General features: G+C 45.5%; 1 protein-coding gene across 1 annotated transcript in view; it reads right to left on the bottom strand.

Moving 5' to 3' along the window:
- RYR3 (ryanodine receptor 3) overlaps positions 1-16,565 on the bottom strand; it is a 626,037-nt gene that overhangs the window by 114,575 nt on the left and 494,897 nt on the right. Inside the window, exons 47-52 of the mRNA XM_066277226.1 lie at positions 14,788-14,957; positions 12,267-12,487; positions 8,694-8,784; positions 6,613-6,753; positions 4,897-5,060; positions 2,625-2,703 (exon numbers count right to left, since the gene is read on the bottom strand). Of these exons, the coding sequence (XP_066133323.1) occupies positions 2,625-2,703; positions 4,897-5,060; positions 6,613-6,753; positions 8,694-8,784; positions 12,267-12,487; positions 14,788-14,957 (866 nt within the window). The remainder of the gene's footprint in view (positions 1-2,624; positions 2,704-4,896; positions 5,061-6,612; positions 6,754-8,693; positions 8,785-12,266; positions 12,488-14,787; positions 14,958-16,565) is intronic.

Here is a 16,565-nt window from a genome sequence, read left to right as displayed (position 1 = left end):
TTTTTTGTTGCGACACCTTAGTTGTTCATTGATTGCTTTCTCATATGTGCCTTGACCGGGGGCTACAGCAGAGTGAGTGACCCCTTGCTTGAGCCAGCAACCTTGGGCTCAAGCTGGTGAGCTTTGGTCAAACCAGATGAGCCCACACTCAAGCTGGTGACCTCAGGGTCTCGAACCTGGGTCCTCTGCATCCCAGTCTGATGCTCTATCCACTGCGCCACCGCCTAGTAAGGCACAGTTTACATTCAATATTATTTTGTATTAGTTTTGGGTATACAGCATAGTGGTTAGACAGTCATATATTTTACAAAGTGTTCCCTCTGATATTTCCAGTACCCAGCTGGCCTCATACATAGATATTGTAGTATTATTGACACTATTTCCTTTGCTGTACTTTACATCCCTGTTACTATTTTGTGAATACCAATTTGTACTACTTAATCCCTTCACCTCTTTCATGTAGTCCCTTAACACCCCTCCTCTCACCTCCCAGCAATCACCAGTCTGGTCTCTGTAAGACTGCAGGGTTCTTGAGGACGGGGAAAATATCCTTTTTCTTGTTAGTTAATTGATGCCCACCTGGCAACGGTGAGCAAACATGTTTTCTTGAAAACATGACTCTTACAGTCTAGTGGAAGTGAGAGAAAGATCAAATATCACCCAGTAAATGTCTGGTTGGTAACTGGTATAATGTATAACTGTTGTAAACATCACTATGTGACACTGCTATAAAAATACTATGATGGAAAAGAGCAAGGTGCTAAGAGGGCCTGTATCTGAGAAACCCGGCAAAGGGGCATCCCAGGAATTCACACTTGGGCGATATTTGAAGGATGAGTTAATGAATGGTGTGTGCACATGTGTGAGTGCCAACAGACACCTGGCTCAGACAGAGGAGGGTTTCAGGCACACGTAGAGTGCGTGCGTGTGCGTGTGCGTGTGCGTGTGTGTGTGTGTGTGTGTGTGAGAGAGAGAGAGAGAGAGAGAGAGAGAGAGAGAGAGATGGGGTGGAGGGAGTGAAAAGAAGGGGATATGGCTGGAGGGCAGAGAGTGAGGAGAGAGATGAGGCTACAGATGGCAGTGGAAGCCAGATTAGGCAGTGTGTGTGTATCAGGCTATATTAAAGATTTTGACCTTTATATTAAACATAGATAGAAGATACTACAGAGTTTTAATAAGGAGAAGGGGCTATAATAGAGAACAGTAGAATATGACCAAATCTGCACACTGAAGCTACGAGGTGCCTGCGGCGTGAAGAACAGACTGGAGGGAATGGCTGCGGCAGACCAGTGAGGAGGTTATCACGACCATCCGGGCAGCAGGTGACGGCAGCTTGGACTAAAGTCATGGGGTGGGCTTAGAGAGAACGATGGAATTCAAGAGAGACTGAGGAGGTAAAATCCACCTGGCTTAGTGATGGACTAGACATTGCTATGGATTAATGGGGTGTTACTTTTCCCTGTTTCAGAGACTGGCCATATGGCATATGTAACAGGTGCTGAGAAACTACAGATGCTCTTGAGCAAGGGTCAGCCAGCTACAGCGCTTGGGCCAAATCTGGCCAACCATCTGTTTTATACATACAGTTTTATTGAACATAGGCATGCAGTTTTGTTTATGCATTGTCTGTGGCTGCTTTTGTTTTATAACGGCAGAGGGGAGTAGTTGCAATGGAGACTGTCTGGCCCCAGAGCCTAACATATCTACGATTTGCGATTTGGTTCTTTACAGAACAGTTCTGTCAACCCCTGCTCTCAAATTGTGAGGTATTAGCCTGTTCCACAGTGACAGTGATTGCTGTGATCATTGGTTCACAATAGGGACCAGGAAAGACTAAGAGCTGAGCACAGACCAATGCAGAGGCTGAGCCGGGGAGCCAGGCATCCCCTCTCCAGGGCGCTCTGCATGGAGGTGGGTTCTGCGGCCTCGCTGTGCACCTGGCTCGCTGTCCCTGCTGCAGCTGCAGCTGAGCGACGTCCCGATCCTTCGCTGGGTGCCCGTGGAAGTCCTGGCTGTCTTTGGCACATTCCTCCCCCTCTGCCTGCCAGCGTGAAAGGGCCGACAGAGCAATTAAACTTATTAAGCAGGCTGACCTCGTGTGGTGAGGAATTTTAAACAGCAGATGGACAGGCTTATTAATAAGGGAGTGTCTGGGACTTATATCGCTGCCTTAGGAAGATGTGTGTCTGCCTTCCCTAGAATAAGTCTAAGTTCACGGCAAAATGCAAGAGTAAGTCTTTCAACTTCATTTCCCCTTTTCCAAAAAGAAAAAAAGAAGAGAAAATGTAATAGAAGCTTTCATCCTGCTTTAAGCATTTATGTCAAACACACGCAAGCAAGTACTTGGTGCGAACTCCAGGAAATGCAATGTTGAGAAAGAAGTGAACACTCACAGAATCAATCATTTTTTTTTGAGAAATACAAAAAGCAGCCCCTCCAGCTGCTGCCATCTATTTCTTCAACCTCCACCAACCCTGGGAATTTTCTGGTCAGAAACAATGAATGCTCTCGGCACGACCAGTCTGTCACTTAGACAAATCAGGCAGATTTCCAGAATTGGATCTTTTAATGTTCTTGGACGGCTCTTTTCCCCTGACAATTGTCAGATGGAGGATAATCCTTACCTTGTCACAGGCCCATTTATCATGTGAATGCTCAGCATATTTGGTGACAATATACTCCAATTTTTCAGGTAAGGAGAAACTGAAATGAGAAGAAAAACAAAGCAAAACAAATTACAACCTCCTCAAGCTCCTTAGCCAGATGTGCTGAAAAGATGGCCAGAACCAACAATCAGCCACCAAGTTGATTGATCTGATCAATCAGCTAACCCAATGCTGAAGCTGGACACCAGACACAGGGAACTTCCTGAGCTGAAGGCGTGACATTTACCTTTGGGTCACAGACACACCCAGGTCTAATCAGAAGACCTCTCAGCAGGAGGCTCTGCTGTATAGGTGACCTCCCTCCAGCTACTGTGGGCTCTCTTGGGTACTGAAGAACCACTCTGACCCCTGGGCCAGACCTGTCTAGGTTACACAGTGAGAATCCCTTCATCCAAATACACTGACCGGTCATCTCGTGGCTGCAATCTGGGAATGGCAGGAATGGTAGAGGACCACGTGTTTAAAAAATAGTGGTTGGCCTGACCTGTGGTGGCGCAGTGGATAAAGTGTCGACCTGGAAATGCTGAGGTCGCCAGTTCGAAACCCTGGGCTTGCCTGGTCAAGGCACATATGGGAGTTGATGCTTCCAGCTCCCCCCCCCCCTCTCTATCTCTGTCTCTCCTCTCTGTCTCTCCCTCTCCTCTCTAAAATGAATAAAAAAAAAATAGTGGTTGTCCACCTTTTGGGTTCAGTAACTCATATTTAAATACTAGAATTTTGGCAGTATAGTGCACACCTGTTGTTCCTGTTAGTGTAGCAGCTTTTGTCCCTTCTGTTGGTTGTAGCACCTCCCTCTTCCTTGAAGGAATATTGCATTGCACACAGTCTTATGTGAACCATCTGAGAATGGGCTTCTGAGCAGACCATTCAGACTCATTTTTCTGGGAATTTGACACTTGACTCAGGTGAGATGAGGGCAGCAAACTCTTCAAGGCGATTCAGTCAATAGGGACACCTGAAGATCGTCCATTTGTCCTAGTTTCTGTCCTGAGTTAGTCAGCCTTCCAATAAGTTTTGATAATGATCCCTTCTCCTTACAATAAGGCCCTGCTCAGGTTAACCAGTTAGTCTCCATTACTCATATCACTTAACCATACTGGTGTCAAGGTACATGGGAAGAAATCAGAACTCTCAAATTAATATGGAATCACTCACCATCAGCATACACTTGCTAGAGTATAGCATTGCCTCATTATTTCACCATTTGTCATCTTTCAGCACACCAATATTTTCATAAGGTGAAGGTGTCCAAAGTCAACCCCTGCCTTCTCTTTGGCACTGCCTTGATGTTTTACTGTGACCTTTACCTCCTTATAGCAGGCTCAATTTTCTTTCCCACCCTATTCAGCTCAAGGCTCTGAGTGATGGGCTGTGTACTTATTTTCACAAAGATGAATTTTATACGTTATCAAAGCTGACAGCCCCAGTGAAGGACTCAGACTACAGCTTATATTGAGAACTATTGCCACAAACAAGTCCGAGAGGTTCATGTAGGGGCTTACTTTCCCTGCTCATTCCAAAGCCATTTTGAAGCACTTTGTTTAAAATGCACCTGGAAATGCCTGACGACACACAGTCATCACTGGGGCAGAATCACTACCAACCAAAAAGGAGCCTGCGTTTCATCCATGGCCCAATCATTGCCAGTGAGAGATGCTGGAGAACCAGAGGCAGAATTCTAGGCTATTCTAAAGCCTCAGCTGCCCCTGGTCTGGCAAGGAGCAGTCCAGTCCCTCAAGTCAGGACCCTGCGCTGTTCTGCCATCACACCCTGAGGCCTGGTCGGGCCTCAGCCGAGTGTTATTTATGGAGTTGTTTTGAAATACGATGCTATTAGAACTTACAGGCCTAATTCACAAAGAGTAAAAATTTTGTCAAAAAACTCATTAATAGATTAATTGCCTCATTTGTCAGGGTGGTTCTTGCAATGCCTCTGATGACATTCATTTATGGAGAGCATCCACCTCTTATAATAAATAAACCAACTCCACCCTCTAAAACAAAAGCCCTGAATATGTGAACACAGCATGTAATCAGATATGGATGGATTAACCCTTCAGGAATTGAGGACAAACTCTAGTACCTGATGTGACTTGCAGGGTCAAGAGAGAGGATGGACAGTGTTGGCAGGAGGGAGGAAGAGACTCTTACATTTCTTACTACCTTCTGAGAGAGAAACACTGGCCACTGGGCAATGTAGGAAACCCGCTCAGAGATGAGTCAGGACTCACTTCATGGTGTTGATAGGCTTGGGATCAAAGTTGCCGTCTGCATCCACTGAGATCTGTTTCTCCAATGTGGTTGAGATTCTGGTATCTAAATAATCTGGTGGCAAGGCGCCTGCGATAGCACTGAGACATGGCAGGGCCATTCGGAAAAGATCTGGGTCATATTTCTGTGAGGAAAACCAAAGACCACGTTAGGACAGAAACCGGAACCATGACCACCCGGCAGAAGCATCCACCGATGAGCCAAGAAAAACACAATGCATTCATTTGTGCAGGTTAACCAATGAAGGGGCCATGTGAGCATTCTGACATGTTCTGGTGGGAACTGGGGGATCCCTGGAGGATGATGTGACAGTCTGTAAAGTCCTCAAGTCACCATCTGCTGTAAATTTAAAAATATTACATCAAGGTTGAAATCAGTATCTTCTAAATAGTTAATTTCAGTAATGTCTAATGGTTAAAGTGGTTCCTGCTAGGCCAGAAATGTCTATCAACTTGCTTGCCATACAGCAGGGGCCAGGAAGCTTTTTGGCCGAGAGAGCCACGAACGCCACATATTTTAAAATGTAATTCTGTGAGAGTCATACAACGACCCATGTATGTTACGCATTATCCAATAAAAATTTGGTGTTGTCCCAGAGGACAGCTGTGATTGGCTCCAGCCTCTCACAACCATGAACATGAGCGGTAGGAAATGAATGGATTGTAATACATGAGAATGTTTTATATTTTTAAACGTTACTATTATTTTTATTAAAGATTTGTCTGCGAGCCAGATGCAGCCATCAAAAGAGCCACATCTGGCTTGCGAGCCATAGATTCCCGACCCCTGCCATAGAGGTTTATAGAAACTGACACAACCTATAACCGGAGAGGGCAGAAGAAACCACGACAGGCTCCTTGGTAGCTGATATGGGTCATACGCTGATAGCATGAACAGACTGCTCAGTAGTATGTCCATGCTTTCTCGAGCCCCGCCAGGAAAGAATTTCAGTCAAATAACATGAAGTTAGGGCCAGCTGTTGATCTGCTCATACAGACCAAAGAAACCCATGATTAAAGGCAATTTAAGTGCCGGTGAATGAGCTCTACATGTGTTCCGGGCTTCTACAAGGAAACCAGACCTACTCATTTTGTACATTTAAAGCTGATGACCTCAAAAAATCTAAATAAACTGGGTCAGGGGAAGCAGAGGCCAGTCTGAGAGTTGGAGCTGCATTTCAGTCAGACGGTATGGACAGGCTGTGGGTCACAGGCCCTTGGCTCCCCTCAACCTCTTCCTCAAACAAGTAGTTGGGAAAAGCCTCTCCTGGAAGTCCCCTGGAAATCTTGCCTCAGAGCAGAAGTCACGACTTCTCTAGGCTTGAACCTGGTGAAGACTAGCTAACGGGCCACACAACGTCAGGGGGGAGGAACGGCGGGGGGTGTCAGCAAGCCTGAAACCAGGGAATGCTTCTGCAATTCACGTTGGCAGTTGCTCCCCGTTTTGGATTTGTGTGTCTGGCAAGTTACTGGATCACTCTGAGACATATCCCCAGTGAAGCGGGGGTTCGAGCGGGTCCTGTTTCAGGGAGTTGGGGTAAGGATGAAGGAAAGACGCTTGTGAAGTACTTGGCGCAGTTCCGAGCAGGCAGCCAAGGCTGAGCAGAGAGCTGCCGTTACTCTCAGTTGCTCGGGCCACCGAGGGCCCCCCTTCTCGTTGGAGGAGCACTGCCATACCTTATGGGAGAGGGAGTCGAAGATCCCCCAGAAGAGTTTCTCCGTCAGGTGCAGCTCTTCCTCCACAGCGAGGCCGCAGCTCCCCCACCCTGAAGGCAGACAGTAGTACTTCCAGCACTGCTCATAGTGACTCGTCAGAAGCTGGGGGATCAGGACAGGTTGGCACCAGTGGGGAGGCGGACAGAAGATCCACAGGCATTGGCAGCACGCGGGGAAGAAGAAAACAGCGAGCAGCCATCAGGATAGTGAAACTGACATTTCAAAACAGCGGGGTTATCTAGAGAGAGGCCCTCGACCACCCTGGGAATGGTCTGCTCTCCTGCCTAATGAACTGCAGCCTGAACTGCATCGGCCTAATTAATCTGTGTGCCTCCTGGGCCCCAGCAGTTCCTAACACATGGATAACGATTTCTACTCCAAATGAGAGAATGCCACTGTGCATTGTTCCAGCCAGTCAGGGGGAGGACAAATTCCTTCTGAGGCCTTTGCTTATGCATCTGTAAGCTGCTGGGTAATGCTGATACGGGGAGGGGGCGGTGGGGAGCACGTGGTGGGTCTGAAGCCCTCTGATGGCCCAGTTTTGTCGCCGTAGTTCCGCATACGGCCAGCAGAGGGGAGACGTGCTCCGTCCATGTTAGCATCTCAGCAGGAGGGATCCACATCCTCCAAGAGAGCAGTGAGGTTGGAGGTCTGGATGAAGAAGGTGAAGGGATTAAAAAAAAAACAACCTCGTAGACACAGACAACAGTATGGTGCCTGCCGGAGGGAAAGGACCGTGAGGGAGATCAAAGAGGGTAGAGGGGGACAGATGGTGATGAAGGAGACCTGAACTGGGGTGGCGAACACACAGTATAGTATGCAGGTGATGTGTTATAGAATTGTATAATCTTATTAACCAATGTCGCCGTGATAAATAATAATAATAAAAAAGAAACAGGAAAAAGAAAGAAGGAAAGAAAAATCTCTGCCCTAGAGGTGAAGGTGAGCTCACTGAGTGCTCTGGGAGCCAGAGCCCAGCTGACAACAGGCCTGCTGAGGAAGTGTCCAGCTGAGCTGTGAGAGCCAGGGTTTCCAGCCAGGGTATCTTTGAGATTAGAACTGGGGCCGTGGGCAGTTAGGGTTAGAGGCGAATGAGCCCTTGGAGGGCGGTGCCATCTCAGACCACATGCCAACGGCTCTCTGCTGGCCGTGGAGAGAGAGGACTGATCTAAAGGACTGAACTGGGAATTCTATTTAACCCCAGTAAAATATATCCTGAAATCATTGCTTGGACTATTTCTGGGAAGATGCTGTTAAAATCACTAGGCAGAGTTTTTGGCCATGGTTGACACTTCTGAATATGCTAATACTGCAGGTGCCACAAAGGTAAGAGACAAAAGAAACTGACCTCTTGTGTGGGGCTAACCTGTTTCTCCCCACCAGGCTCAGATGTGCACAACGCTCGTGATAAAGTGTCATTATGAGAAAGTCAGGTATGAGGAAACAAAAGAAACAGCGGTGGAGGCTCTGTGGCCTTTTTCATTAGTAAAGAAAAAGAAGTAAAAAAAAAAAAAAAAAAAAAAAAAAAAAGGAAATGTTACAAAAAAAAAAGAAAGAGCCCAAAACTGTACGGAAGAGAAAAGGGACATTTTCGTTTCTGTACTTAAATGCACAACCACAGGCCTTCTAAGGTTTTTGAGATGGAAAACATTCTGAAAACCTAATTGGGGCAGGACAGCACAAAACCAAGCCCCCTCACTACCCCCTGCTGAGTCACAAGAGCTGATGGAAAGCCAGCGCAGAAGACTGGAGCAGCTCATAGAGCTGGAGGACTGGAGCAGCTCATGGAGCTGGAGGACTGGAGCAGCTCATGGAGCTGGAGGACTGGAGTAGCTCATGGAGCTGGAGGGTCTGCTCTCTTCCACCCAGACACGCTCAAGGAGGGGTTGATTTTGTGGGTTGCATCTTGTTAACGCCCAACTTAAAGGACAGCTAAGTAAATCTAACATATATTTTGCTTCCCAAATAGTAAAGACATTGTGTCTCACGAGCCAAGTTTCCTGTGCTGTGGACTGTATTTCTGTATCCAGAGAGAGGTTTACCTTCAGGGGCATTTTGCAGTATTCATTCAGCTGGGGCACATCGAAAACGAGGCGTCGCAGGAGCTGCTGTAACATGGAAGGTCTCAGGTGACTGCCGCGCAGAACCAGAAACACAGAAGGAGAGCATGGAAATAAGAAAGAAAGAATAAAAGGAACACTCAGCAATAACCACATGTTAGAACCCAGCCTCAAAACAATTAGCTCCTAAAACACAAGATCTTGGGTAAAGCATGGTTAATGATAAAAACACTTTAAAAACAGAGTAGAGTTGAAAATACAGAATGAGGGATGTGTGGCTAGTAAACTGAGGTAAGTAAGGTTCAATTCCAAACACTATTTGACAAGGTGCTGTAGGGTCTATGTACATTCAAAGGATAGCCATTGATTAAGTGAGAAGAACGAAACAGAAAGACAGGCAAGTGCTTCTATTCTAAGGACCGCGAGTCCCCTTGAACTCTGCAAAGGGAGAAGCCAGAGCCGACCCGCGCACGCAGGTGGCATCTGAGGCCACCTGCTGGTATGATTGGAAGGGAACTTTAAGGCCCCCTGCATTACTATCTGATCCTTGAAATTCTCATTACCGGAATTATTTCTTTGGGTTAAGGCTCCATTCTCAAAAACACTCCTTTAAAAGGCAAATGCACTAATTAGAGAATGATTTATTCAACTATGCAAGAGTTCATGGCCTTGGTACTGGGTGCAGGTAAATTTTGTGATAAAGGAGAGATAAGGAATACTGATTTAGCCTTTATTATTAGATTGCCAAACTTTTAAATATTTTTTTGATTAGAGATTATTTTTTAGTTATATATAGCTGACATGCAATATTATAGTAATTTCAGGTGTGTAACATAGTGATTAGACATTTACATCACTTAAAAAGTGATCCCCTACGTCTAGTGCCCACCTGGCACCCTAATATTGCTGATTGTATCCTCTACGTCGCACTTTACATCCCTGAGACTCTTCTGTAATTCCTGACTTGTACTTCTTACTCCCCTCACTTTTCTACCGGGCCTCCCACCCCCAATTCCTCTCCCCTCTGGCGGCCACCAGTCTGTTCTCTGTATGAGTCTGTTTCTGTTTCCTTTGTTTGTTTATTTCATTTCTTTAGATTTCACGTATAAGTAAAATCCTATGGTATCTGTCTTTCTTTAATTTTACTCAGCAGAATAATGCCCTTGAGGTCCCTCCACATTGTCGCAAGTTAGAGTGCCAAACTGTTAAAAAATCTCCTGGAATCTCAGGAATCTCTCCAGAGGAAAGGACAGGCGCGCAATACACACAGTCTGGTCAGGGTCAGTTGGGCCCCTGGACCCATGGACTCCTCCCGCAGATGCCTGCAGAACCTGGGAGGCGAAGTTAATCACACTGGGTGTTGGAATGCTGAGAAAGAGACCCTTGCAGGCGTCTACAACAAGGACAGACTTTTTTGTAATAAAAAGTCCTGGAGTGAAAAGGGTCAGTCAAAAAATATGGCAAATAAATGGCTTTGCTGCTGACTCCAGGAACCATAATGCAAAATTTCTCAACTTTTCACATTATTTTTTAGCTTATTGGTAATATCCCCCATGAAATAAATCTCCAACTCGATTAATTTCTGACCTATTAAAAATAGATAATGACGTAGCTCGTCAAATACCAGTTCGTCCGCTGTACCTAGAGCTCTACGGCTGAGAGGAGGGCGTGGAAGCTCCTCCAAGTGCAGCAATAGGGCTGTTAGCTACATTTTTAGTTTGATGCAAAGTTCTAATTTCCCCAAGGTCTAATTCTTGAAAAGTATTTTCAGCTAATGTCAGTCTCACCAACATGACTGTGATACCAGGAAATAGCTTATCTGGGAGACACAGCTCCTTGACTGGTCTGGTTCCTAACACACCTGCTGAGCTCAGAGATAGCAAAAGACAGCGCAGGATCTGCAGCTGCTACTGACGCAGTTCCCGGCCAATCAGAGCATCAATGCTGATAGGATTTCTCTGTGTGCCAACTCATTACTTATTCCCTTGCCCCCACTGAGAAGAAAAGTAGAGACTCATCTACACAAGTAATGGGGCCATATTTCTTCCTTCGGAGGTGGGGAGTGGACACTCCAGGACCCTGTCGATTCCCAGAGGCCTGTAAGTGCATCCACCCACGTTTCTCTCTTTCAAGACCAAACATTAAAAAAAAGATTTAAAAAAATTTATTGATTTTAGACAGAGGAGAGGGATGGGGGGGGGTGGGGAGGAGGAAGAAGGAAAGGGGGGGGGGAGAGAGAGAAAGAGAGAGAGAGAGAGAGAGAGAGAGAGAGAGAGAGGGGATGGGTGATTGGGGAGGAGTGGGAAGCATAAATTCATAGTTGCTTCTCTCATGTGCCTGGACCGGGCAAGCTCGGGGCTTCTTCAAACTGGTGACCTCAGCATTCCAGGTCAGTGCTTTATCCACTGTGCTACCACAGGTCAGACCAAAACATTTCTGATAAATTTAAAATTTCTGCAAGTTATAATAATATTGGAATGAATGAAATAGTGTCAGAGTATAGCTCTGGTTTTGCTGGAGGTGCTCAGAGAGATATAATGTAATTTTAATAAACACTTTAAATGTAAGGATCATTATTATATTTGAAATATAAGCGTGAGATTGCCTCTTAGTGTGATGTTCTTAAAGGACCAATCAACTTTTTTTTCTAGGTAGCCCTAGCCCCTCGATACAGAGTCACCTTTCCTGTGACTAGGAAACAGCTGATTCAATAAGAATCAAGATCGTCCCAGCTGGTCTGGTGGTGCTGTCTCCAGGTTCTCAGCCTGGGCTGCATTATGGAATCACCTAGAGGCCTTAAAACCCGGAGGTCTGGGTCTCATCCTGAAAGGTTGGGTTTCCGGGGCAGAAGTGTGAGCCGGGCACTGGGGTATTAACCTAGTATTTCCCCAGGTGATTCTAACATGCAGTTGAGGTGGAAAAACTGGCTTAACGCAGGAGAGCCTGGTCCTGGACCAGCTGCTGAGATCTGCCGTTGGCAAAGCCCTCTTTCTTGGACCCTACCAGACCAGACATAGATTCCTGGCCACCAAAGGCTCTTGGGGTAACTTCACCCTCTGCCTTGGTGGCCCTGAGGCCTATGTGCAGTGGTGAAAACTACTGCCTCTACTTCCTCACTGGGACTGCAGCTTCCTTCTTCCCTTTGCCCCCAGTCTCTGAGGTCTACAGGTGGGTGGCTTCAGTTCACACCCTTAGAGTCTGGCCTCTTTGTAAAGGTTCACTCCCATAGAGGGAAAAAGCCTGCTTCTGGCCCTGAGTTAGGAACTAAACATTAGCTCTCAATCTGAATACTTCAGGCCTGGAAGATGGTCTCACCTCCTGGTCTACCAACTGTAAGGGCTGGAGCTGGACTGTGCCCCACCCCAGGGATCAGAAGGAGCCTGGGGGGGGGGCAGCACATCCTCAGAGGAGATGTTCGAGGGGAGGGCTGGTGTGTGGCTAAGGCCTGGAAGCTTCCTCAGGCGGGATTCACCAGTGTTTAGATGAATCACACAACTAAATGCAGCTGCCACGGATGTAGACACAGAGCTGAAAAACACGGGAGGGGGTACTTACTTGCAAATGGCAAGCAAACATTCTTCTATGGTGTCCCTCTGCGCTTTGGTGAGGGAGCGTCCCTTGGAAAGCCTGTATATGGTCTGTAGTGTGGAATCGATCAAAGAGGGGTAGTGTTCTGTTCCAGCAAAGAGAGGGGCGCATCTTGTGAGGAGCGGGAGCATGGCAGAACATGTGTACCGATTCAGCGCCAGTGCAGCCTCCGTGGTGCTCAGGGAAACCTGCGAGCGGTGGACATTGGGACACTGGTTAGTCTCCCCGGGAAGGAGAGCAAGGCTCACCCCGTGTACTGAGCGCGCGCAGCCTCCGTGGTGCTCAGGGAAACCTGCGAGCGAGGGGGGTGGTGGTGGGCATGGGACACTGGGAAGGAGAGCAAGGCTCACCCCGTGTACTGAGCGCCCATTTAGCAGTGTAGGGATGCTCACACGTACCCATGTTTCACCCGGACAAAGAAAAAAATCCTGTTAAAAGAAAAAATAAATAGAAGAAAAGCAAAGGCTGGCTGCCCCTAACATTCCAAATGATCCGCAAACACCTGTTCCCCTCAAAAAATTCTGAACTATTAAAATCAGGCAACAGCCAGACTAAGCCAACATCCTTGATGCTTGTAAAGTTTAACTACGTTATTATTCTCATTTTAGCTCTTCTTTCCTGTCACCTTAGGTTGTCCTAAGACTTACAGGTTGTCCTCTTGTTATTGTGAGATTAGTGAATGCGTAAAGGCCAAGTTCTCAAACTCACTGGTTTTGCAGAGAAAGTGGAGGAGCTCTGATGCTCATCTCTTAATGTGTGAGCATCATGGACAGTCCACCGTCCGACAGAAGGCACGAGGGCAGACCTCACTCTGCAGGGGAACGCGTGTCCAAGGAAGGGAAATGCAGGACCCTCTCTACAGCTGCTGTACTTCTCACTCACCATGTCCTCTCTGGTTCATTTAGATGGATTCAATGGAGGCCCACTTAGTGTCACAAAATTTAGCCCAAGCATATTTAACTATCTTCTAAGAAAACTAAAAAACTTTTAAAGAAACCTTGAGAGACACAGACATGAAATATTATCATTATTTTCTGTGATCATTGCAGTAATTATGTGTCTTCTAGAAGCTTCAGTAATCATACTGAAAGACATAGCTAATCTCTCATACTTATCACTTTAACACAGTAATTAAAATATGGAAGGTCAGTGCTTTTATTACAGTAGCTTAAAAATTTTCAGAAGATAATGCATAAAATGTGTGCTGAGGAACTGAATGTAAAACTTCTTTTGTAGATGGTGCTTAGACAAGCATGTGATTTGGACACTCAATGCTAGAATAGCATTTACTATTTAATTGATCTATAAAAAAATTGAATGCTTTGATCAGGAACCTTATGGATATTCCACAAGTTGAAAAAACTATATTTTAAACCAAGGAGTTTATAGAAAAGCTGAAAATAAAAGACGCTGTGGGAGCACTGTTTTAATTATTTAAAAGGATCACATGCCCCGAACTCCTTCATGGATATACCATTTCTTAATTCCAAGCCAGAGGCAGAGCTGGAGCTGTCATTCAGATTGGGGATTGTACTGCTTTCCGTTTCCTGATAACCCCATCCATGTCTCAGTAACCCATTCAAACGCAGTCCATTCCAGTTAAGGTATTGGCTGTCTGACATCCATCACAGACTTTAGGCTGCTATCTCTGTTGGACAACAGGTGGAGCCATTGAGAAACCTGATGTCTGATTAGAACAACATATTTCTGACACTTTAAAAACAACCCTAAACTGGCAAAATGTTCTTAAGCTGATTTAATTTCTCTTTTCTCCTCAGACCCTGCGGTGTCTCTGCTTTGTTCTGACTTGGGGCATCAGGGGTCCAAGATCTGATTGTTAAAATTACAGGAATTTTGTGAGCCAGTTGTTAGACATGCTCTTTAACTCCTGGGGCCTCCTGTCTTGATGCCCCTTGATATTGGGTGACTATGCCTTACACTTGACTTGCAAACTTAGATTCACCTGTGGCCCCTTGCCCTAACTCTGTAGCTTCAGACTATCCTGCCTGATGGTCAGGGCATTAAACTTAGGGAGTGAGAGGGGAGAGCATTTCTAGCCTCTAATGCTGCCAGCCAGCCTTTTTCATAAGCAATAGAGCCATACTTCTCACAGGAGGGTGATTTTGTCCTGTAGGACGCATTTGGTGGAATCTAGAACTAGTTTGGGGTGGCAGTGGGTAGAAGCCAGGATGCTGCTAAACATCCTACAATTCATAGGATGCCCCCCTTCCCAAAACAAACAGTGCTCATGTTGAGAGACTTTGGAATAGAGGGAACTAGATTGACTATTTGAGGTCAAATTTACATACATCTAAATCTCTGGGCCAATAAATAAAGATCTTCCATTTCTTGGTGCCACTGTTTTCCTATCCCTCAAAGCAAGCTGCTAGCATATATTGGTGAGTAGATTTTAAAAATCCACTTCTGTATCCAATGTTACTAATTTACAATGATGGGGAAAACATTTTTTCTTATTTTAGTCACTTACTGTATCTAGAGAGGCAGAGGCTCTTAAGTCAGGTAAAAATCCAACTTCCAGCAAGTGAAGCAGAAAAGTTTGATCCTTAATACCATAAACACGGTCCAAGAACAGCACCATGGGCGCTTTGTGGTCAGGGCAGAAGTTGGCTGCCATGTCCGGCTCGCTGACAGACCCATCTGAAAGACACACAGAGAATGCCATTTCCCCTTTTCTATCTCCTCAGCCTTCAAGGCAACACAGAGTTTGTCTGTCTATGGCTTGTCCTCCTAACAAGTGACAGAAATATTGGAAACAATGTAATATTGTGCTGAATCCAGTTTATGCTGGCTTGGAAGATCTGATAAAATTACAGGAATTTTGTGAGCCAGTTGTTAGACATGCTCATTATTAAGAAATAAAATTTACAATAAATTATATTTGAAAAGGTAACAATACTAAAAACTCATTACTTCCTAATTCTTCTCTTCAGGTTATTTCCATCTATTGTATTTGTATGTTGGAAATACAATATAATGGTGTGCTAGTCGCCAACTCCGTGCTCAGTGACATGTTGGTAGCTTGAAACAGACTGTGGTGAGTGTATTTACACCACAGAAATGGGCAAGTGCCAGGAATCAAGACTTGATCTACTGCTTTGTTGATTGAAGACAGAGGAAAGGGCCCTGGCTGGGTAGCTCAGTTTGTAACAACAGTACCCTGATGCACCAAGGCTGTGGGTTCAGGCTTTGGCCAGGGCACATACAACGAGTGCATGAAGGGGTGGAACAACAAATCGATGTTTCTCTCTCTCTTCCTTCCTTGCTCTTTCTAAATATCAATAAGTAAAAATTAAAGAAAAATAAACGGAGGGAGAAAATATAAGGCACAATATGTGTGTCATGTCTATAGCTATTCCATCGTTAATAGCACAAAACTGAAGAAATCTTTCTGTATTTTAAAACTATTAACTGATTTAGATAAAAGTTAGATCAGATCATCCAAGAATTTTAACTTTATCCTAATGAAGAGGTTCAAAGATGAAGTGGGGAATACCATAAAGAAAATAATAATTGCTTGACTTAGAGAATAAAGACAGGATTTTGAAAGAGGATAAAAAGGAAAAATAGTCTTCCTCTTACTATTTTCTTAACATAAAAAACTAGGAAAGACAACCCCTAAATGATCAATCCATAATCAAAGAATATTTAAATACTGTACTTCATAAGGCACCTTGAGAGCACAAAGATTTAGCGCTACCCAGCCAAGAAACTTATTTAGCCCAGTGAGCATTGTAGGGTACTGGGAGACTCAAGAGGGAAAGGACTTTACCGACTGGAAGGTGCCTGCCTCTCCTCTCCTGAGCACTAAGGGAAGTAGATCTGAGCAGCCGAGGCTGAATTAACCTGGTGTGCTGAAGAACTTTATTTTTATGGTGTATCAGTAAGTGTTGGAAAACACTGAGTTCAACACTTATATATTCCTTCCTACCTTCCTTCCTTCCTGTCTTTCCTCCCTCCCTCCTCCCTCCCCCTTCCTCCCTTCCTTCCTTCCTTCCTTCCTTCCTTCCTTCCTTCCTTCCTTCCTTCCTTCCGTCTTCCTTCCTTCTAGGTGAGAGGAGGGGAGATAGTGAGGCAGACTCCCACATGTGCCCCGACCAGGATCCACTTGGCAACCCCATCTAGGGCTGATGCTCAAGTACCAAGCTATTTTTAGCATCTGAGGCTAGTGAACTCCAATGGAGCTATCCTCAGCCCTGGGGCCATGCTCAAACCAATATAACCACTGGCTGTGAGAGGGAAAAAGGG

Source organism: Saccopteryx bilineata, chromosome 4, assembly GCF_036850765.1.
Source record: "Saccopteryx bilineata isolate mSacBil1 chromosome 4, mSacBil1_pri_phased_curated, whole genome shotgun sequence".
NCBI lineage: Eukaryota > Metazoa > Chordata > Mammalia > Chiroptera > Emballonuridae > Saccopteryx > Saccopteryx bilineata.
This window is presented reverse-complemented; position numbering and strand designations above follow the sequence as displayed.